The sequence below is a fragment of the Melanotaenia boesemani genome, chromosome 12, assembly GCF_017639745.1.
Source record: "Melanotaenia boesemani isolate fMelBoe1 chromosome 12, fMelBoe1.pri, whole genome shotgun sequence".
In the NCBI taxonomy this organism is placed as follows: domain Eukaryota; kingdom Metazoa; phylum Chordata; class Actinopteri; order Atheriniformes; family Melanotaeniidae; genus Melanotaenia; species Melanotaenia boesemani.
In genome coordinates this window covers 18401720-18425486 of record NC_055693.1, presented here as the reverse complement: position 1 = coordinate 18425486, position 23767 = coordinate 18401720, and the positions used below count along the sequence as shown (strand labels likewise).

At 36.9% G+C, this 23767-nt stretch overlaps 2 protein-coding genes across 3 annotated transcripts; both read left to right on the top strand.

Moving 5' to 3' along the window:
- The first annotated feature begins 1012 nt into the window (after window positions 1-1012).
- cers6 (ceramide synthase 6) lies at window positions 1013-16124 on the top strand. Its single transcript, XM_042001822.1, has 11 exons — window positions 1013-1497; window positions 2403-2508; window positions 2603-2733; window positions 7885-7942; window positions 9190-9240; window positions 9348-9440; window positions 11207-11335; window positions 12371-12477; window positions 13491-13647; window positions 13814-13837; window positions 15182-16124. Exons 1-11 carry the CDS (start codon window positions 1328-1330, stop codon window positions 15335-15337), a joined length of 1182 nt encoding a protein of 393 aa, XP_041857756.1. The 5' UTR covers window positions 1013-1327; the 3' UTR covers window positions 15338-16124.
- A 1589-nt stretch (window positions 16125-17713) lies between these two features.
- On the top strand, window positions 17714-23708 carry nostrin (nitric oxide synthase trafficking). 2 transcript variants are annotated; one of them, XM_042002346.1, is made up of 16 exons: window positions 17714-17880; window positions 18070-18155; window positions 18256-18339; window positions 18574-18636; window positions 18741-18822; window positions 18912-18974; window positions 20062-20160; window positions 20266-20391; window positions 20725-20823; window positions 20912-21037; window positions 21568-21676; window positions 21754-21842; window positions 21961-22086; window positions 22891-23140; window positions 23220-23309; window positions 23387-23708. In XM_042002346.1, the coding sequence occupies exons 1-16, from the start codon at window positions 17785-17787 to the stop codon at window positions 23521-23523; spliced, it is 1725 nt and encodes a 574-aa protein (XP_041858280.1). In that variant the 5' UTR covers window positions 17714-17784; the 3' UTR covers window positions 23524-23708. The 2 variants fall into 2 exon arrangements, with proteins under 2 accessions (XP_041858280.1, XP_041858279.1); XM_042002345.1 differs by having other exon boundaries at window positions 23217-23309.
- Window positions 23709-23767: the final 59 nt, after the last annotated feature.

The following is a 23767-nucleotide window of genomic DNA, read 5'->3' as shown; positions in this document are numbered from 1 at the left end:
TACGTTTAAGGGGCTGCAGCACAAATCTTGTGATGTGTGTTTAAAGTCATAAATTAAGAAATCAATTTATTAAATACTATTTGTACATTGAGTTTGTCGCTATGCGATGAAAACGGCTTGACAGCCGCTTTGTAAGCACGTACAAGTGATGATTTAATGTCACAGTCGCAGGTAATGTTGTTAAAGCTGGCCAGAAGATGGCGCCATCACGCCTTATTTACAGTCTGATGAACCAACCCATGCAAATTAAGCGTCTTATTTTCCTGTGTTGCACTAAAAATGACATTTCAGCGCATGTGCTTTTTTAATTTTATGCGATTGATCAGTTAAGTCATATGTAGGATATTTTCAGTTTTAAATGTATTCTGGTTTGACTTTAAAAGTCATTCTAGGTGTTGGAGTTGTTTGCTAAGTGGGCCAGCTGGGCACAGGCCCCCAAGAGACCAGGGAGTCAATGAGCCTTCAGCCAGCTGTTTGAAATTACTGTTCACATTTCTTTGGGGGAAATCAATTAAACAACCACAAAGACATACATGATCACAACAGTGATACACAAAATAAGCAGCACTTGATTTTTACAGAGACGTATGGCCAAAAGAAACAAAAGGAAAGAGAGAAGTGGCATTTTAAAAAGGACCACACAATGGTTAGATTCAAAAGAAAAACTGAACACACTGCAAAGACACAAAGCAACCACAAATATTTGAAACAGTGTTGAACTGTTGAAAATGTAGTCATAGGACCGTGTCTTTTAATGATAGGCCTACATTACAACGGCCAGTAGATGGCAGAGTTTACCAAGCTTGTATCTTTATATCATTATTATGTTTCTCTGTTGAGCGCTTATTCAGTCTGGCGTCAATAGATCAACCGATCACTTTGATTTAGACTGATATAATGCTTTAAAATTACTCATCATTTCTGTATTTAGGTCATTGCAATCCTGCTTTACCAATCACATAACAATTGTAAAGCAGGAGCAATAAATAGAACACATAGCCATCCAAGCTCGTCTATTCACACATTGTGCATCACTGAGTATTAGTCTAATAGTTTGTAAGAAAAAGAAAAGAAAAGGGGAAAAAATAAGATTTAGCTAGATAAGCCCATAGTATAGTCGGCATGTTCTGACTGTATGACTGCATGACATTTCAACGCACCAATCAGTTGCTGAGGAGCTGATTGAGTCTACTTCCCTACACCAGGATAGCTGAGGGGAAACGGACAGACGGACGGCGGTCTCGCACGGATATCTCATCATCAGCCGAGTCGGGTCGCCTGTGAGAGACCTCCGAGAAACAGCGAGACCATCCTTTCCTCTTTGGAGATGGCTGGTATTTTGGCGTGGTTTTGGAATGAGAGGTTCTGGCTCCCTCACAATGTAACCTGGGCTGACTTAAAAAACACAGATGAGGCAACGTTCCCGCAAGCCGAGGATCTCTATTTGGCTTGTCCTTTAGCATTCTGCATCTTTATGATACGTCTGGTTTTCGAAAGGTGGGTCTGAGCACACGCGTTCAGCCAGGTGGCTGAGACACGGTTTGTTATGTTGATTAAATGTTCCGGTGAACAGTGCGGCACGCGTCCTTGTATCAGAGTCTGTTTCCTTAACAATGGCATGTTATCTGGTTAGCCCACAAATCACCACGGTTGATCATCCTTCTCCTGCAGGCCTGCAGCGCTGTGTGCCTCCTGATGCATCTGTCAGAGCTCACGGTGCAACCAAGTTACTATACCTGCCTGTCCCCATAGCCTTAACCCATTTTTAGCAAGAAACAGTTTATTTTTTGTTCAGACTAGCCTTTCAGTTTCGTGGTGCATGTTGCATCACTATACATACCATTGGACTATTGCCATATAATCATCAGCATGGTACACAGTGATGATGGTCACTGCAGTTATTGTCATGTGAGTTTCTTTGGGAAATAATGAGGCCTCACATTTTCTCCCTTTTATATAATTTTCAACCCCTTCCCCCAAACAAAAAAGATTAAGACAAACTGAAAAAGAAACTCTTTTGTTTGGCCTAGTAGTGTTTAATTCATGAAATGCTTCTTGGTAAGGAATTTGTTGGCCATCTTGTTTATGCCCACAGTTACCTGTTAACTGCACCATCTGCATTTACTGACCTTCCACAGCTTCTCAGGAACAAGTGTTTCATCAGTGTGTTTTCAGACTATATCAGTTGCAAGACAAGGACAATTTCCTCTTTAATTCTACATAATTTCACAATTGCAGCTCAACACTAATGTTTTTCCTCATTACAAGCTGTGTAAGACTGCTGTTTAGGTAGGAAAAAATGTTTAGATCAGAGAGATGTATGTGTAAGTATGACCCTACAAACATAAATAATCACAAAAAAGTAAAGTATTGATTTGTTATTAAATGTCTGTTTATTGCAGGTTCATTGCAAGACCATGTGCCATGGGCTTAAAGATTCAAGCCAACGGGCCACAGAAAGCACAGCCCAATGCCATCCTGGAGAAGGTTTTCACGGCAATAACTAAGGTGGCATATGAGTTCTACATATGTTCATTACACTTTCATAATTCTTACTCCAACAAAAGATGAGTCTAATACATTGGGCTGCTTGTCTTGCCAGCATCCAGATGAGAAGAGGCTGGAGGGTCTGTCTAAGCAGCTTGACTGGGATGTGCGCACCATCCAACGTTGGTTCAGACAGCGGCGCAACCAGGAGAAGCCAAGCACTCTCGCCAGATTCTGTGAAAGCATGTAAGATTGCCTACACGTACGAGGCATTTCTGGATGCATATATCACCAAAGTTTATCTAAAAACAAGTCACGGATTTGTAACCTGTCAAAGAAATCCATTACAGTGACCATAACACCTGCTTAATGTTGGCATCTACATGAGTGCTTCATTGAGTGCTACAGGTGATGTGAGTGAAGACTAATTTGAATAGTTTGAATAGGCTGCACTGTACATTGCCGTATATCAATAACACACCCTGACAGTAGTAAAAGTAAGAATGATAGATAACTTTATGTGAGCTGAGTATCACATTTCTCCGATTTCATTTTCATTTTAATTGGAAACAGAGGTCATTTTGTGGCTGTCAAAAAGCAAACACAAACAGCTGAAGAACATTTATTAGGCTGCAGTATAAAATTGTTATTACAATTCCTGAGAACTGAGAGTCAGGTGTTCATTTTGCATGAAGTAGAAATGCTAATTTAGCCTTTCAGCTGACAATGATACTGCCTTGATTTTTCTAAACTTGGTCTGTATCTCATCTGTCCTAGAAGAATAGCATTATTAGTGCTGGTGTTGGTTTGTCTTTAGTTGTTGTAATGACATCCCACTGCGAACCAACAAACCCACTGAAGTGTGTAATAGAGAATTGGCTAATCTGTAGTAAAGCGTTTGCCATCAGGGAGATTGTAGTTACTTATCGGTGTGATGTTAAGGCCAAAGAGCGAGTTTTTGCTGTCGGAGCGGAGTCATGTCTGACACCAGTGGAGCAAATCTGGCAGTTTGAGACACAGGGAGCCTCACATCCTCTGATCCGCCTGAGGCTGCTGTTCACTCAGGAGAACACATTTGGCTGATTTGACCACTGGACAACCCCATGGAGGAATCGGGAAAAAAATGCTTAATCTCTCACAGAGAGAGACTGGATTTATGCTTTTTTGGAATATGTGTGGGCTTTTTAAACATGCTTAGCTGGATTTCATTCTGCTAAAACACCAACTGTGCTGAAGCTTTATTAACAGCAGACACCCTTGGGCTTTGCAGTATTTTGTCCAGGTTGATGCAGGTCTCTAGACGAGGTTGACTTCAGTCTCTCCAGCAGTGATTGTGCTGTAATTAGGCCTGCTTGCCCAGCTGTTGCAGACTGATAGGATTCTTTGTCTCTTAGTTGTCTGGATGGCTGATCTGTTGTCTATTCGGTTCATTATACAAACAGAGAGTATGCAGTAGGCACATTTGGTTGGGAAATAATGAAGACACAGCTTGGAGTTTTTGTATACAAGCTTGTGTTATAGACTCCCTTTTCCCAGATAGACAGTAGAAAAATTAAACACTCAAACTTCTTTTTTTTTGTAAGAGTCATAACAAAACTGAACTAATTAAAATGCAGCTTGATAAAATAGCAGACTAGATAATAAATGTATACTACTTCCTCTCTTCAGCTCTCCTTTGTCAGGACAGGCTGAAGCAAGAGTACGCTCTGATGTCTTGAAAAGCCCCAGCTGTCTGATTTCATCACACAAATTATTATAAGTAAAATAATGCACTTTGCTTGATTTTTCCTTTTCTTTTTTTCATTCAGAGGCAGCATACAAGCTTTAATATTGCCAAATATAGTTATATTTTCATATTGTAATTAAATGAAAAGTTAAGTCAGTTATGACAGAAATTTGTAAAAGTTTACATTTTAATAATAAGTCACCTCTGTCAGAACATTGTTTAAGGGATCATCCATAGAACCGTTTCTCTTTTTTTTACTTATATATACATACTCTAAATTAGCTAAATCATATCTATACTTAGACTATTAATTTTAGTCAGGATAGCTTTCTAGCTTTGTAGGGTAAAAAAAATACAACTCCATAATGTATTTTTATGTTTTTTTTTCTCTTGAGCTGGTTGGAAAAATTCAGGTAGTAAAAGAAAAATGTTTGGAAAAACCCTTAAAAAAACAATCACAATTTTAGGGACGCAAATCTGAATATAATGAGAGCTTATAACATTGTTACACAGAGGTTATAATTTAAGTATAATATAAAATATAATTCACTTATGAAGTTTGGTTCTTTTTCAAATAAAAGGGCAGACAGACACAAAAATGAAAGCTATCCTGGTTACAAGCTGCTTACATTGAGCCTTTTTGCTCACATTAATTTACATTTATTTAAGTAGATAAATACAATGCTGTATCCATTTGAAAGCTGCAGCTGCAATGGAATTTTTTGATGGAATTACCTTCTTTCTATTACAAAGGATGGTCGGGTATTTATTGTGCTAAAGAAAGAAATAATTACATTAAACACCTTAAACTAACACTCTTATTATTTAGAGAATTCAAACGGCTCTTTTTATGGTTATTTACAGGTAATTTCAATCAGTCAGGAACATTTTTAAACACAAAAAGATTATTCAGTCAGACCCATAGTCTCAAAACAAGATTTAAGAGTTAACTTAATTCTACTTAATATCACATACTTTATAGAAACAAGTGATCTATCCTTTCAGGAAACAATCATGCCAGTAAGTCGACAGGTAAACAAGCAGCAATCCCCAGCAATCACCCTCTTAAGCTTGAATGATTCTCCAGAAGGAATATGAACTCTGAAGAGGCAAGCCAATAATAGCAGCTGACATAACCAATGTCTTCAGTAATGTTCTTCCTCTGTCTGATATGCAGCTGTGTGATTTTGATACCTTTAAACCAGCACAACTCCCCAGAAGCCACTTACCAGACACAGACTTAACATCTTAGTAGACGGGATGAATTGGTGAAGGACAGTTTTACAAATTCATCTTACCATTTTTATTTATTGAAATAATTGTTCATTAGCAAGGTTTCACTTTCATGTGATCATGTGATCTAACTGAAACTGAAAAGAAGATAAACAAAGGCAGCACAACAGAAATGTCTGTGATGGGTTTTTTTTTTAGCAATGAGTAAAAATAGATTCTACACAGCTGAATTTTAGCAAAGCTGGAGCTTAACAACTAGTTGTTTGGTTGAGTAACATGAATGCAAACAGTATCCAGCTAGTGTTCAGACTACCTATCTAGAGAAGTCAAATTAAACAAGCCAGCATGATTTTACATCATCACTGGCAGGAAAACTCACAGTAAAGCTGTCTTTATTACTGAGTTTTTAGCCACTTGAAAGACTGAAAGCTTAGCAAATCAAGCATTTAATGCAAATGGGTTTAGAGCAGTTCTCAGTGACTTTGGGTGTGCCATGGACACCCATGTTAGGATATTTTTCCAGAATGGGGAAGGGTTATTTAAATCCCACCTCAATTATTTTCTACTCCAAAAAGAGGAGTTTCATCCCATATCCCCAACAATTAACTGATGACAGATTACGCTGTTTTAAAAAAGAAAGTGCTGGTCTAACACATTTCATAAACTTTCTCAAGTCCTGTATGTGGCAAGTTCATTTGATCACATTAGCTTAATTCTGTTAACCACAACTACTACACCGTACTAGTTAATCAAAGTGTAACTGGCAAGTTGCTTTTACCAAAGAGCAGGGAAATAGATAGCAGGTCTTAGATGACTAAAATTAGACGTTCATGTTTACTCTCTGAAATTGGTTATTATTTTTACTGTATCTGAGAAAGTTTAACTCATAGTGACAAAAACTAACTGCATGATGTCAGAAAAAAAGAAGATCAATTCAAGGAAAGCAGTTGTGAGTCATTGTGATTGTATATACGTAGCAGCGATTCAGCAACACTTGAAAAAGACTCTTGCGGGCTTAATCAACCAGTTGCCATGCAACAGTCTTTACTGTGTGCCAGGTAGACTCGTCCACTTAATTTGGTTTTACAATGCTTTTGATCAAGCAAAGAAAGCAGCTAATGATGGCTCCCGTAAGCAGCATGTTAACATGGTAACAATTTGTCTGATAGGCTATCCTTTAAAGGGTCCAGCTGAATATCTAGTTCAAACACCCACATAAAGGGACTGGCTCTGCACGATGCGTGTATACTGTTAACTTTTTTAATCTTCTTGTGATGTTGAGCTTTGGGGCTAAGGCTGTCAGAGTGTGTATGATTTCAGGTAAGCTGGAACAACCATGTTGCACAACCTTTAAAGTATGCAAAGGCTGGGTTCACAGGGCAGCCTATGCAGCTTCTGTCAGAGTGATCAGTGGGAGTTTTCATCCATGTGACAGAAATGGAGCTTTATTTTTGTTCTTCTGTTATAATTAGTGCATTTCATTTAACTAAAGGTATGCATCTTACAGCTCACCTTTTCGTGGACAGAGAGATTCTGAGACAAACGATTGTCACCAGATCTTTGTTGTTACAGTATGTAATGATCGTAACATGCAGAGTATGAAAAAGTAAAAGAAAAAAGAAAGAAATATATATACTTACACATCTGTATATGTATGCATAGACAGGAACAACTTTGTTTAAGGTTTACTAGTCAGACAATTATAAATAATCCCTCTTTTTTGCTGAGTGATACAAGTTGACTATATATTATGTACATTTTATTAGCAAGTTTTTGATCACAGTCATATCAGCTGAAGCAGTTTTTTCCCTGTAAAGCTCAGAGGCAGACCTCAATATCACTTCCTTTGTGTAGTAGTGTATACTCTAAATTATATGCAGGGTGAAGTAAAACATAGAGAAGAGGTTTGGGAATGGACTTTACCACAAAGATGTGACTGATGTCCAATTATCAGTTATTTATCTTGTTCTGCAGAAATATGGAAAGTCAGAGGACAATCCACATAATGTGTCCCAGTGGGGTAATCATCAATACAAGACCTTGGTGAAAAATGAATGCAACACTGGATGGAAATAAATCTTATGACATTGCAGAAGCTTATCAAAACAATGCCACAGCGAATGTGTGCTGTAATCAAAGCTAAAGGTGGTCCAATGAAATATTAGTGTGTTTGACCTTTTTTTTTTTTTTTGGCCAGACAGTGTATAATTTATTAACTGAAATAGCCTGCAGATGAAAAACAACTCAATCTGGAAATAAAAAAGGCAAAACTGAATAAAACAGCTAAAGGCTTTTAAGAACTATGTAATTAGGTTATGATAGAAAAACAAAAATGTAATCACATATTTATTTTAGTTATTTAGTTTTGGTAAAGAAGTAAAGATATCCCCTTATACTCAATAAATATATACATTTTTTGTGTTTGTGTGTTTTTCCAGGTGGAGATTTACATTCTACTTATACATATTTACCTATGGAGTGCGGTTTCTTAAAAAGGTAAGTTTTGCTGAGCATCAGCCTCCTGTCTCAAGTTGCTGACATAGTACAACTTACAAAGATAATATAGGAAGATATGTAAGTGACAAATTTTAAGTGACTAGTTACTGTTTGCAAAGACATATGCATTAAAGTCCGTCAGTATTTTTATATGTAATTATTGAGTGGTAAGGTAACACAAAAAGAATGGGTTTCCTATTTATATGGACTTACAAGCCAATTTACAACAATTTTTGTAACATTTAAATACAAATAAAAAGTCATTTTCCTGTCCTATAGATAGGAGATACTTTAAACCAATCAACTGTAATTTTGTCATTAAACTGGAACCTTTTACGAATAATCATGTAAAAAATTTTTCATTAGCTAGCAAAGCTAAAGCTAAGACCTTTAGTTTTGTTACCTAAGCTGTAGCTTTAGCAAGTTAGTATGAAACAGAACAACGTTTATACTGACTGTATATTCATACAGAATAATTTAGAAAAACCTGTTTTACCAAACATATTTCCTATTAAAATTTTGCACTAGTTTCCACATTTTGGTTAAAAATAAATAAATAAATAAATCACTGCAGTGCCACACTGTGACACTGTCACTGTGTTATGGTGATCAGAGCATCCCAGTATAGTCCCTATTATAACCTGTTGACCCTTTTAAAACGTCTGTTTTTCCAGCATGCACTGAAGTTACTGAAAAGCGACAACAATGAGTCACATATGAGAAATTTATGGTAACAAGATTGCTTAACATTTTATGCATATATTCGTGATAATACATACATTATGGCCGTTAAAGCCAGAGGGAAGCTAGAGTAGGAAAAATGTCTCAGGCAGAAGTTGCATGACAAAGCACTTTGTGGAAGTAGTTCACACTTAGCAGTCGCTGCTGCAGGCACCAGCCTCCAGCTTCTGGGATTTATTAATAGATCAGGTTTGGAGAGGAGTGCAGGCAACATAAAGTCAAGCACAGTGATCAGTCACTCTTTCACTTTAACACATTTATAAGGATAAAATAAGTATAACCCTCTCCTTGATAGTTAGCTTCCTTTATACTAATGACATTTCAATTATCGGACCTTGAGCTTCTACAATAAATCCAAAACTACAGTGATGACTCACCTTCAAAAATCATTTATAATTTTATAATGTTTTATAGTTTGTAATATGGTGTATTTTTATTTACTTGTGAATTCATTTTTTTTGTTTAGGGTTAAAAGCTTTAGTTTTAAATTACTTAATTTTCTGCAGACCCCATGGTTATGGAACACCAAAGAGTGCTGGTACAATTATCCTTACCAGGTAAAGGTTTATACAATATTACTGAAACATTACCATTACTTGTCAAATATTTATACATAATATATGTATATAGCTTTTAAAACATCTTTTTGTGTGTGTGTATGCAGCCGCTGACTGTGGACATCCACTATTACTATATACTGGAGTTGTCTTTCTACCTGTCGATACTCTTTTCTCAGTTCACAGACATCAGGAGGAAGGTAAGAACGGTTGCAATCTACAGAAGAAAACACATCACGCATTTTCAGTTGCATACAAAATATCATTATAACAATCATTATCATAGGAAAAAGATTATTATCTTTTTCTAGCTTTCCATCTCTTTTATCGCCACAAAGAGTCTGTAATGTTTAGTCTATTTGGTCTTAAAATATTTTTTTCTGCTTCATTGATGTGTGAAATAGCAAAACAAAGGAAAAAAGAGTTATACTTTTTATTTAAAATGTTTAAAAACTGCACATAGATGACACAAAAACTCAAGCTTCTCCCCCAACTAGCGGTGAAGATTTTCACTAAACAAGTTTCCTTTCAAAACACGTGAGTTATTTGATCCTGAGAGGTTATTATGGATTTTTTGCCCAGCGATACCAAAGAATTATTACTTCACCCAGTTTTAAATCTCTTTATTTGAATAATAATAGGAATTATTTCATTTTCATTTGTCACAGAAAAAGAAGCAAAGGTAAACTAATTTAATTAAAGATGGTTGGGTTTCATTTTGTGTTTCCATAATCTATGTTAGCATAGAGTCAGCCCCAATTACACAGAATGCATTGAAAACGTCTGTATAAAGGAAAAAAATCCATGACTTTCATTCATTCATATGCAGTGCTGGAAAATATTCCTCAATTAAGACACATGTCAAAAGCCAAATATTAAAGTAGATGTGACTGCTCCATTATATCTTATATATTATTCTGTTACATTTATTTGTATTCTTATTTGTCTTCTTAAAAAAGGGCCAGGTCATTACTGATGTTACTACATTGTAATGTTCACGTTTTTAAAAGTCTAACTTGGCGAGTTTGTAAGAACTGAACTTAAAAGTTAGTTCATGCAAACATTTGTCATGGTCAGCAGCCAACTTCATCCCACTCCATCTTTTGTTCTTTTATGAAAATTTTAACACTTTTGGTTAAGTTAGCATCAATTTGCATGCCTTCCATTCATGGTCTTACTCCCACCTCTGGTCCATCCCCAGCTCTGCCCTCTCCACAACACATGCTGCACGCACAGAAGGCTTCATGATGCCGTATGCCTTCACTCTGTCATCTCTCTGTTGACTGTTGGCATGTTGTCTATTTTTGTTTCTCCTTTCAGTTTTTTTCATGCACAGCACTGCACTGAGGAGGTCCTCTGCATCCCTGCCAGTTCCAGTATGTTCCTCCCTGCACACTCTTGCCTTGCTTTCACTCTGTATCCTGTGTCATTACTCTTCCTTTTCATCCTTCCTCCCATGCACTTGCCCTGTTGGACTGGTTCTTAGTGATTTGAGTTGTTATCAAGAGTAATTTCAGTAGCTAATGATTTACCAGAGGAATGCTTTCCCACGCCCCTCTTTGCTTTGATAAAGCCTACCCCAAACTAAGGACTCATTACCAAGACAAGACTACGCTTAATTTTAATGCATTTTCTTTAGTTATTTAGTCACAGCAGTGATTTTTGTAATTCATGTTAAGTTTTAATAGCTTCAAATTTCCAGAAGTGCAGAAATCTCTTTTGCTTTTTGTCCACTTCAAAAAGAAACATGTGTAATTGAAGCTGAGTGGTTTTACATTATAGCACTGCTACACCTATAGAACAGTTTGATGGAGAGGTCCTAATTCAACAACTCCACAGAAGGAAGCACTTATGAGTGTTACTTTTGTTTAAGTTGTGATATGTGGTGCATGCAGTGACGGTTTAAAAGTATTTTCTATAGTTGTGTACTGATTTTGTTTGGCTATTGTGGCTATTGTCTCCCCAGGATTTCTTGATCATGTTCCTGCACCACGTGGCAACCATTTCCCTTATTGTATTTTCCTACGTGAACAACATGGCGCGGGTAGGAACACTGGTTATGTGTCTCCATGATGCAGCCGACGTACTGATAGAGGTGAGGATGGGCAAGAAAATTACATGCTGCAGATGGGTGAAGTGTGTTTGTGTGTGTCTCTGTCCATCTTATCTGATACAAAGTCTTTGTGTAAATAACTGAGTAAAAGATAAACTGATCTTCACAAGGCAAAAAGTTGAAGATAATTTTTTTTAAGGTCTAGACACAAATTCATTTGCCCCTTGCTTCAGATCTTCATCTTGTTCTGTTTGAAATAAAAGCCAAAAACTACTTAAAGGTGCAAAGTCTCGGCTCCACATTGAGGTAAATATTGAAAAATACGTGTGAGATATAGCACTTTTAATACAGAAAAAGTTGCCACATTGTGTGTGATCACATTGATTAAGAGCTCAGACTGAGGACTAATTCCTGTTAATAGGAAAATTAAGTAGGTCATGGAAGTCAATAAGAAGAGATTGTGTACTAGATAATGACCTGGAAGATTAAGAAGTAGACATACTGTGGTGCTCAAAAATATGCTGAGTGGTCCAGGTTACATTTCATAAAGAAAAGAAAAGAAAAAAAGATTAATGAAAAAAAAATGTTGAGCGAGATCCAGCTTACAACCCAAAGTATATCTAAGTCATCCCTATGCTTCTGTTAAGAGTTTAGCATGTACTTGTTTGGCTTCTAATGGTTACTGATACACCAAAGGAATGAATGCAGAGGTGTAAAAGAACATTTTGTGAGCTCAAACTTGGCCAAAATTCACCAGACAGTAATGTATTCAGTCTGCAACATAACAGTCCTAAAAAATACAGCCCAACAACCAAAGAGTACTCCAGGCATTGCAGGGTGAACAGAATATATCTGACTCAGTCAGTCACCCGATCTTCTGATCAGTCACCTGATATCCATCTTGCTTGCTTGCATTTATGAAACATGCAAACACTGAAGCTGGCTGCCTTAAAGTCTGTGTGACCATCACCCTCAAGTATGCGGATGTGTGATAAAGTCTTTCGGTTCTTGTATTGTCGGCCATATTTCTTTTTTTTTTTTTTTTATTGATTATTGTCTCTATTTTTTATGACCCAGGCTGCCAAGATGGCCAACTATGCCAAATGTCAGATACTGTGCAACCTGCTGTTTGCAATGTTTGCAATTCTCTTCATAAGTTCCAGGCTGGGAGTTTACCCCGTCTGGTAAGTGTTATGCACGTTCCTGTGAACCTTAGTTAGCATCTTACTAAAGAATGGCTTCTATGCAGTCAGTGTTCAGATTTCTCAACACATTTTAGTAGTTCTTGCCTGAAAATAACGTCAGAGCCATCAAGAGCTCAGTGCTTTTTTTTTTCTTTCTTCTGTCTCCACAATGGTTTGCAGTTCCAACAGATCTCTGTGAATTTTGTTGCTAAGTAATAGTTACTATGGATACAAAAGCTTTAACCTCTCAAAGAAAGCCAAACAATTCAGCTCATGAAAAGCAAATCATTTTTGTTATTAGTCTTTCACTAAAAACGGCACCTGTGGTTTGATGCAGTTATTAAAACATGAAAGAGGCATGAAGATCTGTAATTATTTAGTCATGTTTTTTTGTGAAATTTATCTTTATCTTGAATGTATGCAGCACTTCAGTCTGTGCTTAATCCATCCTATTTCTGTAACAGAGAGCAGGTTTAATTAATTTCTTGAAGTCTGAATGACTTCCTTTGACAAAAAAAAAAGTGTAATTACTTAAAAATAGCAATTACAATAGACCATTCTGATGGATATTTGTAGACATAAATAAATAAATTATGAAACCATGCACAGTTATCATCTTGCAGTCAGCAGCAGCATGATCACGCCTTTCACAAGTGAGAAGGGAGACAGACATAATTTAGTTTCTGAATCCGACTCCTGCAAAATCCTTCTGCTTTTATTGACCAAAATAAAGAATATATTTGGAGCATCACGATTGTCATCACTGGCAAATCATAATCACTTTCTGAATAACACTTGTTAAGTAAGCTATTTTTAAGAAAGCTTTTTTTTTTTTTTTTTTTTTAAAGCCCTTAAAAAAGTTGATGTTATATACTGTTGTTTGCAAGAATTTGCCAAGAATTAAGTACACGCTTCCTGCTCTTTATTAAAAAAAATTAATCAGGGAGTGTTTTAAATTCTCATATTTGTTATAAGAAGTATGTCAAGTTGATCATTTCTTTCTGCTTTGGAAGGATTTTAAATACCACTTTGTTCGAGAGTTGGGAGATTGTAGGACCCTTCCCTTCCTGGTGGGTCTTCAATCTGCTTCTAGTCCTGCTGCAACTTCTCCACTCCTTTTGGTCCTACCTCATAGTGAAGACAGCATGCAGAGCAATCTCCAAAGGGAAAGTGAGTCACTACACTACCTCTGCATCATACCTACATTTATACCTGTTGCTGCATCACACAGTACAGTGTTAAGCTGCTGTTGCATTTATTATTGTTGTATAGGGTTTTTAAGTAACCTCTTTTTATTTTTCCTTTTTATTCTCTTTGTTAACTTGCACTCTTCAAGGTGGGGAAATGGAATCCTTTACACGTAAGTAGCCTTCAAGGGGTGACAGCTCAGTCAGCATGATGCAATAAATTCAGTTTTGCCTCATTTCCTGCAGTAGTCCTGCACTGCATAATCATTTGCTCTCTTAATAGCTTTAATTTTCACTCAGTCCCAAACTAATCATTGAAATTTTTGCTGCACAAGTACAGTGGCTCCATGTCCTTGCATTGCCAATCAGCTATAAATCTCATACTGCTGGAAAGTTTGTTAATTTCTCTTTTAAATGGTGCAAGATTTGTAAGGAAAATGTATTTGTGTGATGAGTTGTAGAGTATGTGGGTTGCACCCATGAAAAATTTGCCAAATATTCTCTGCTAATGCCAAACAGATTATTCAGCTTCCAGTTCTTGTCTGATGTTTAAATGGAGTAAATGACTGAATTCTAAAGGTATAAGACATTTTGGTAATGTAGCATAAGTGCCTAAGTTATGTTTTAAGGTGTAATGGGCAATGATGCACAGTCAATCAGTAATATTAGGAAAGTAATAGACAGATATCACAATTTAACCTAAATATGACTTTGTTAATTATGGTATGAGGCTAACAATGGGAAAGAACCATGCTAATCCCAGAAATGCATTTTCCTTACAACTGTGGCATTATTTAAAATGGATATCGTATTTCAGCTATTTAAAATCATTAACAAGAAGCATTGTTACAACAAAGCTTGAATATACCAAACACACATTTTCTTTCTTTTTGTGCTAAATTTATTAGAAAAGAAGGTAAGCACTAAAAAAATCCTTTGCAGGTGTGAGGGGTGTTCTGTCCCATGTTTGTGTCTTTTTATGTTATTTTTCTCAAATATGTTGGCAGATTATAGTCAGCTCTTCTTTGATATCAGTGTTGAAATAATCTTTAACAACAACACAGCAGCGTTTCTCTCATCACAAACAGACAGAACACACCATGTGAATAGAATACAATACAGTACAATAGAATATAATAGCATATTTTTCCAAACTGTTGCCATCAGTGTAGGATGTCCATTGGTTTAAACTTTTTCATTTTGGCCAGAAAAGGATGGCTTTGGATCTGATATGATGAATTAATTCATTAACTTGTGACTCTTTAAACAGTCCAGTTAAATCCAGGCTTTAGAAAAAAGACAAGCGGGCCCATCAAACCATGATAACGTGTTCTGATTTCTTCATATTTTAAGTCTGTACAGCTTTTTGCCTGGTACTGATTAGCAGAGCACGTCACGTTTTGATGTAGAAATCCATTTGTTACACTGTCATGCATGGCTGCCACAGATAATGGCACAGATAAGGATTTTAATTAGAAAAAAAAAGGAATTTCTAAACAACCCTTTAATATCTGCAGGTGTCGAAAGACGACCGCAGCGACATTGAGTCCAGCTCTGATGAGGACGACAGCCCCCCACCCAATCAGAAACACCACAGCAGCACCACCAATGGAACCAATAAAAATGGGACCAACGGGTACCTGATGGGAGCCCTGTATGCCAACGAACACTGACTAAACAGATATCACATGAATGGAGCCATGTTGCTGACACCACTATTCATCTGTGCGTATGTGTGTTTGTATTTGAGCGTATGGTGGAGGTATGAACAACACCACCACATCATCGTCTCGCAGTTCTCGATAGATTCATGTGAATGCAGTTATGTTATGGATTCTTTACTTATTTTGTGCAATTAATGCTCTTCATCTATATATTTGCATCAGACTGCACTCACTGAAAAATGGACGCACTCCTGTTGGTACAACCCACTCTGTTAGCCAATGAATGACAGCTTTCCACTCTCTGGTGTAAGCATGCTAGTTTAACTTGCAGCGATCAGGCATACTGTTTTCTCCTATGTTTGTGTCTTTTTATGTTATTTATTTTTTATAAATATGTTTGCAGATTATAGTCTTAAACAAAAACACAGTTGTGTTTCTCTCATCACACATCATGAGTATTTGCAAAATGCTGAAGACCTGGGTTTACTTTAAATGCTACACCCCCAAAGATTTGCCAAAACAGTGACTGATTTTGTTTTCACTCACAAATGAAAAGTAATGTGAAGTTTACTCAGATTTGATAATGGAAACATTTCTCCACTCAAGCTGTATATGAGATGTCAGTAACAGTATTATGTGTGTGCATCAGATATGGCTAGACGCTGTATTTCCTATTGAATCATTTTGTTAGTTATTCTGGTACATTTCTGGTAAGCATTACATTAAAGGCCATTTGTTCTCTTAAGAGGTAGACATGAGTTGTTTGCATTATTCAATTAAAAAAACATGAAGACTGCAATGTGTGGGTGTGTTGTGTGCAATAGGAAGCAAAATGTTGAGCCTAGTGGCTTAAAGAGCCCATTTTATTCATTTCACAGGTTTACCGTTTAATTTTATGGGATTTATAAAATTTTCTTTGCTTAAATGTTTTTTTTTTCCTTTTAATATTTATTGCTGAAACACCTTCTCTAGTAGCTTTAGCTGTTTTTACTTAACGGCCTTGCTCCTATTGACAGGTCCACTTAGTCAGTTGACTCTAAAACAGTGATGTTTAGTGCAACATGCCCAGGTTGAACAATAGTTAAACAGGTTTTAGTCCTGAACAGTTATGCATTCTCAGCAATTTTTGCATAAATATTACTTTATTACTAGGATATGTACATGTACTGTAAGCGTCAACTTAAGGTTTTATTAATTTTTTTTAATTAATTATTGATTTAATAATCAGTAATGACTCCAACCGTCCAAAGACTAAATGGTAAATGGTCAGTACAAACACATGCATGTTAGGTGAACTGGTCACTCTAAATTCTCCCTAGGATTGTGTGTGTGTGTGTGTGTGTGTATGTGTATGGTTGTTTGTCTCTGTCTCTGTTGGTCCCGCGATAGACTGGTGACCTGTCCAGTGTACCCTGCCTCTCACCGGTTAAAATGCTGGATAGGCTCCAGCTTACCCGCAACCCGTAATGGATAAAGCAGTACAGATAAGTAATAAATGAATGAATAATTATTGATTTGTTTCATTCCAATAACAAGAAGCATTTTTAAGGTTGCCCCAATCCTTTTAAGAAGTTGTACCACTTTCTGCACCAAAAACTGCTGTTAGCTGTTATTGTGTATTCAACAGATTACCAACATTTAAGGGATTTTTTTTCTGGCACTTTTTCCTGTCTTAAAGTCAACAATCACTGTTTGCATTAAGTGCATGTCAGGAGCAAGATGTGTTCTTCCAAACTGATTCCAGCTACTCTCAAAATCAAAATTTAATGAAGGTGGTGAGTCATGCACATCAGTCATAGTTGTTTCAGGTTTATTAAATAATTTATTTTTCTTTTTTAATGTCTGAGGACTCTTCTAATTTGGAAGTAAAGATTATAGGAACATATTGTATATTTCTATAGGTTACAAAGTTTTTGAATTACTGGTAAAAGGCTGATTATAGAGGGGTCAACTGGAATAGGTATTTCTCCCACCAGTTTTAGCTTTTGTAGATTTAGCAAGAGAAAGAAAACTCTTAGTTAAGAATAGGTGCTGCAATTTTGCAAGAGACTACCAAGATTTTTAATTATTTTATTATCAAATGAACACAACCTAATGCTCGAAATTGCCCTCAGTGATGGCTTTAATTTGTCTAATAACATTTACAACTGAGTTGCAGCTTATTTACTTTTTCTAAAGAGTGACTAATTAGACAGTGGTAGTTTCCTTTAATTTAACATGACATAGAGCCACACTGGTTTTGTCATGTAACTTTGTTGACCAGTTAGAAGCATGAGCAGACAGTTTTGAGTTGAACTGCACTTTTAGCAAACTGACATTCCTAATTTCCTTTCTCTCGCTCTCTCTCTCTCTCTCTCTCTCTCTCTCTCTCTCTCTCTCTCTCTTTCTCTCTCCCACGTAAGGCAAAGGAATTTTCCCTTGCCTTACGTGCCAGCAAAAGCGCAGGTGATTTCCACATGAGCGACTTTGGGTGGAGAATGGTCAAAGTTCCAGGTTCAAAGTCAACAAACCGCCATATTCTTAAGATGAAGGACCTTATCGAATCCTGCTCTGTGAGTATTTGTTGTTATAAAGAAATCAGGGCAATGTTTGGTTTCAAAATATACAAATGGAAGTATAAGATTGTAATGCAACATGAGGTGAGACAGTTCATACAAATAACTTTGTATGGATTTGGATACAGTTGTTTCAGGAACTTCCTCCTTCATGTGGTAATCTCACTGAATATTACTGTCTTTCAGTATTACCAACTCTATCAAAATGTGAAACAATTTTCAAAAAATGGGGAGTGCTTCTTCAGAGAGCTCATGGCAGTTTTTCAGCAAAGGTAGGTTCAGTACGCATTTATACATAGAGAGCATTTGAATGACCACAGATGGTGCCTTTGCCTCAGTTACCGTCCCTTGCTTCAATCTTTTCTGGTTAAGGGCTGAGCTGGAACTTGCGTATGCCAAAGGTCTACAAAAACTGGCAGGCAAACTGATCAGAGCCTCCAAAGGAATGTCAAACAAGTAAGGGACACTTTTTTTTATTGTTGTTTTTTTTTTAAATAGCTCTGGCTTTTCTCTGTTTTCTGTCTAATATGACCTCTCCCTGGGGACTGACGGAGTGCCACATGATATACAGAAATTATGGTATCATGGGAAATTGCTCACACTCAGCAAGTTAGATGTGATCAAAACAGAGGCAGGTGTCAGACTAATTAGCCTACAGCTCTAACCTTTTCATGGTGGCTCCCCTCTTAGTTCCACCTACAGTGCCTGGTGTCATGTGTCAGATGAGATGTACTCAAGAGCAGACGCCCACAGGTAGTTTTCAGCCTGAATTCACTTCACAACTAAGCTTGTCCATATATTAAACAAATGCTGGAGAGATTTTAAAGGTTAAACATGGGCCAATGCTCTCATTTCAGATCTTTGGGAAATGCATTTCAGCAAGAGGCCATCTTGGAAATACGTCAAGTCTTAGATGAGCATAATAGGAGGAAGAGGCCTGTACGTAATTCATTCTTTCTCCTTGTATCAATCTTTGATTTTTACTTCAAGGCGTATTTTAATTTGTCTTTAATTCTGTCTTTTAATAGCTTGACAGTGTGATTGACAGAAATGGGAAACATTTTCATGCTAACTGGAATGAGCAACTTAAGGTAAGCGGTCTTTCTTTCAAATGAACACAAAAAAATTTAATTTGGTTCCAAACATATACAGAGATAAGAATCGACTATGCTGAAACATTTGAATCTTAAATCCATTAAGAGTTTGTGTGGCTGTAAACAGATTCCGTTTCCTGCAAATGTAGCATAGATACCTGAGTAATATAAGCAATGGAAACACAGTGTTGAATGACAATTTATATCAACTATAATATTTACTATCAAAGGCCCTCCTTTGACAAAATTTAACTACTTCAACACGTTGATCGATAAGAGTAATTCAAGTTTTGGACAGTAGCAGGGGAACTTGCATTTATTCCCAAAGTGTCAAGCCTGTTTCATCTGATGATGGTGAGTGGCTCAGAACACACCAGAAATCTTTATTAATGTTAGGATCTAGTGATAATGAGGGCAAGAACACTGTATCACTGTTGTGCTCTTTATGCCAGTTTGTAACTAATTTAGTTGTATGTATCTCTGCATTATCATTCTGGAAGATGGGAAAACCATCAAGAAACAGCTGGTCACCAAAATATCACAAACATTCCTTAGAAGTAACCTCACAATGCAGTTATTACAAGACCAAAATAACACCATCTTATACTTCCTGCTTCATTAAAGTTTTTTTAATATAAAAAATAAATATAAAATAAATAAAACAGCAACACATAAGCATATACCCACCTTTGAATTGCGTTTATTTGAAATTGCATAATAAAAAAAAATTAAACTGAAGTTCAACTGGATTTCACAAGCAGTTATTTCAGTGATGATATGAGATGATCTGTAATCTCATCACTCTTCCTGTATGGCTTACTCTATGCTGCTCTCGCTGTGTAGCAGCTCATGTTTCCAATTTGGCATTTAAAAATGGTTTTCCAAATATCTCTGCTGATGTCTGCCTTTGTTTCTTCAAACATCCACATTGCCAAAAAAAAGAAAAGAAAAAAGGAAAGATGAACATTAAACTCAGAGGCACCGTTCTGCACGGCATGATAAAATGGTGTCACTTGGAGTTAACCATCATAATTTAGTTACACTGATAACATGTCTGTGTGATTTCCTGTTTACTCCTAAACAGCTAAAAAAGAAACTGGTTGGACTGACAAGAGAACACGAAGCACTGTTCAACTTTGTTGAAAACAACAAACACATCTGCACTGAAAAAGAAAAACAAAAGGTACAGAATGTCATGAGTTAGCTATTTTCATATTAGTGCTCTAGAAGAGGATACTTCTGGGTATCAAGCTGTAAGTGTGGTTTTATTTCCTTTTGTTGCCTACAGATGCTTAACAGGCTGACTAAGTCAGCAGAACTGCAGGCACGTGTGGATGAGGAGTACTTCAGTATCAACATGGAGGGTCAACAGATGAGACTGAAGTGGGAAAACACATTGAAAAACTGCTTCCAGGTGGAGAAAACGCTTTTATGTTTGTCGTTTTGTGGCCAATTAGCTGGTGTAGCCACCAGGAGTGGCCTTTTGTGATTGAACATGACTCAGCCTCCTCTTCAAGGGTGCCTCATTTGCAGAATAAGTCAAACCAGTGAACAGCTACAAGCATTAGGTCATTTTACCGCCGTGCAGCAAGGAACAGCAGCATGAGGACAGAGCTTTATTGAAGAAAAGTGACCTGGTGGCTGAAATCTTCCGTCATAACATTAGATACCACACTATAAATGACATGCCAATTGGAGTCTAAATGATTGGGTCAGAAAAGCATTGGTACTTTCTGCTTTTTTTCAGGTCATACAGGAGCTGGAGAAACAGCGAATTGAAGTTCTGTGCAACATTTTAAAAAGATATAATCTCCATATGTCCAGCTTTGGACAGACCCTCAAACATGTAAGATGTCTTGCCTTCCATCCTGCTCACAGGTGCACAGAGGTTCATTATAAAAACATTTTTACCCGTGTTTCTCTGCTGTTTCCAGGGCCAAAAACAAATAGAGCAGACAGTCCAAAAGGTGGACATGGATAAAGACATACAAACCCTCGTAGAGGAAAACAACATTACAGATGAAGATAACAAAGCAGAGTTTTTGATGGCTGATTATTTTGTAAGTCTGCTTTTTTCTGCTCTGAAGATCTGTTGCATTTTGAAAAGAGATATTTCTGCAGGCGGACTCAGTCAGTCACCCGTTCAAAGACAAAGCGTCTCATCTCTGCAGGAGGGATCTTTTAGATGAAAGCATGTGAACTGCAGATACAAAAATGTTCTTTTGATTTTGCAACAAAGCTTGCCATGAATCCTGTAACTGTGGCTCTTCTGATTTTTCCTTTTTACACACTGTGCTGTACATTTCTATTTAGCAATTACATGCTATCCATGTCTTCTTCAAAAACATAATGGTAATTAGAATAGTTTTCCTAATTTACTCAAATGTTCTCACAACACAAAAACTTGCAGGACTGAGTAAAACAGTAATAGTGACATAAGTGTAAAACTCCTTATAACTCACTGGTTGTATTGCTTTTGGATCATTCAGCTCAAGACATTTAAGCTTAACACACAGATCACTGTTTGATTACAAGCCGGGTTGTGACTGCTAATGACGTAATATGATATATTCTTGTCATTGATGTTCAGGAGGAAGACAACAAATCACTGATGGACAGAGACAGAAGAAGAAATGCAATCAAGCTCAAACTCCAGCGTCTAGAGGACAGCATTACAAAGACAAAGAAAGAATGTGAAGGTAAGTTCAAGAGCGTGTAGACAGAACTCCTGTAAGATTTTCAATTCCTTCATTTTAATGTTGGAGTCTTGTTGCAGGAATTGAAAAACTGAAGAAAACATACTCTGAGAATCCCTCTTTTTCAAACCAAAGGAACCTTGAGGAAACTGAACAGCACATAGATGAGGTAAGTGATGTAGTGTGTGAAGTGGTGGGATCCTCACATTTACAGCACAACATATGCTTTATATTGAGCATATATGAATTTTTCTTTAGTGTTTATTAATGTTATATGTTCTCTGTAGTTTACTTTAAAACTGGATCTCCTCGAGGCCACTCACTACAAACTCTCCTCGTCGCTGTCTGAGTTAGAAGGGAAATCCAAGTCATTTCACCGTTTCAGTGACAGCATTTTCAAATGGAAAGATAAGGTAGGACTTGTGAGGTAATGTCTTACCTTCAAAATGGGCTGTTTATTGAGCTTTAAGCCTAATGGTTGGGATGAGTTTATGACTGTTGTGTGGATATTATAAATCCAAAAAATGAAAAAGAATTTAGTTTGGCTTTTCTCACAGCAAGAGCAGATGGTGTAAGAAGCAGGACTATTCCTGCCTGAAACAAAAGAATAAACTAATTGCTAAGAACTCATTTGGTTACTACATAATTGTTAAATTCAGCAAATTTCCTATGTGACTGATTTTTAAATAGAATAGATAAAATAGTGAGAATAGTGCGTCAGCCAGTGCTTTATGCCCCCAGGGTTCAAGCCTTTATGTTCTAAAAGTGTGCCTCCATTCTGGCTTTTACATTACAGTCATTTAGCAAACACTTTTATCCAAAGCAACTTACAGTGGTTTGGCAGTAGCATTAAGGGTCTTGCCTAAGGACCAAACCCTACATGAACAAAAGAAGATATTCTTAGTAATTCTATTTAATGCAGTAGATTTGATTGGGTTTATAATTATATAACAACAGCTGGGCCATCTAAGCGTTTAACCTTTGACTTTACTGCTCAATTCCTCTGGTTTTTGAAGGATGATCACAGTATGCAGCATCGGTTGCCACTTCAGGTTGGCAGTTTTTCTGCGATCAACCTGTTATGACTGGTAGTTTGTTAATAAGTCTACAAACATTCCTTAGATTATTTACATAGACTCATATTTGTTTATCTCTTTTTGTTTTTTGTCTAATTTCTTGTAACAAATAATACCAACCAAACCACTTTTCTCACTCAGGACTGTGAGCACAGCATTGTTCAACTGTCTCGCCCGGTCAAACTCAGGAGGACACCGTTCAGATCCTCACGCTCACTGAGAGCCTCCATCATTTACAAAGGACCAGTTCAGCTTCAAGCACAGCCATCTGTGGAGCCTTCACCAAATGGTACTGACCAAGTCACTTCCACAATAGTAACAAAGGAAACTGGGAAGTGTGGCGGCACTATTAACACAGCCCCATCTCACACAGATGATGACAAAGGACAAGGTAACTCCTTAGGCATTAAAATAAAGACATCACATCTTGAAATGCATCATGAAATTAAAGTGTGTAAACTATTTAGCAGATGAAACGGCAGAGTTGAGCAGTATTGGACAATGCAAGGCCCTGTACAGTTTCACACCTACACACAATGATGAACTGACTTTTAAAGAAGGTGAGAGGTGATTTTAAAGCAGCCGATCCTAAAGATCAGTAAAGACTAATGTCCTGACTAAAGAATTTGTTTAACAGGTGACCTTCTGGAAATTTATACCAAAGAAGATAATGGTTGGTGGTTTGGCAGTCTTGACGGACAGACAGGTCATTTCCCATCAACCTATGTTGAAGAGCTACCTGTGCTAAGCAGCATCAAATCATCTGATGCCTGAATGACTGGATGGATGAATGATAAATCTGCTGATTGTTCAGCCTGCTGTGCCATCCATTTAACAGCAGCAAGCCTTCATATCTATGCACTGAGTTTTTTTATTAATTAAAAACATAAATTTTAATAAGTACTCTTCTGTTGACAATCAAGATCTGATGTTTTTTTTTTGTCCACCCAAATTTTGGATCTGAACTTTAATCAAATATGACTGTTTTTTTATATTTATAATACAGTGTACAAATACA

Bases quoted from the DNA above. Each gene is read 5' to 3' on its own strand.
- nostrin (XM_042002345.1), top strand. From the start codon at position 17,785: ATGAGCGACTTTGGGTGGAGAATGGTCAAAGTTCCAGGTTCAAAGTCA. The intron at 18,156-18,255 runs GTAGGTTCAGTA...TTTCTGGTTAAG, and splicing joins ATGGCAGTTTTTCAGCAAAG to GGCTGAGCTGGAACTTGCGT. The intron at 18,823-18,911 runs GTACGTAATTCA...GTCTTTTAATAG, and splicing joins ATAATAGGAGGAAGAGGCCT to CTTGACAGTGTGATTGACAG.
- cers6 (XM_042001822.1), top strand. From the start codon at position 1,328: ATGGCTGGTATTTTGGCGTGGTTTTGGAATGAGAGGTTCTGGCTCCCT. The intron at 1,498-2,402 runs GTGGGTCTGAGC...TGTTTATTGCAG, and splicing joins ATACGTCTGGTTTTCGAAAG to GTTCATTGCAAGACCATGTG. The intron at 2,734-7,884 runs GTAAGATTGCCT...GTGTTTTTCCAG, and splicing joins GCCAGATTCTGTGAAAGCAT to GTGGAGATTTACATTCTACT.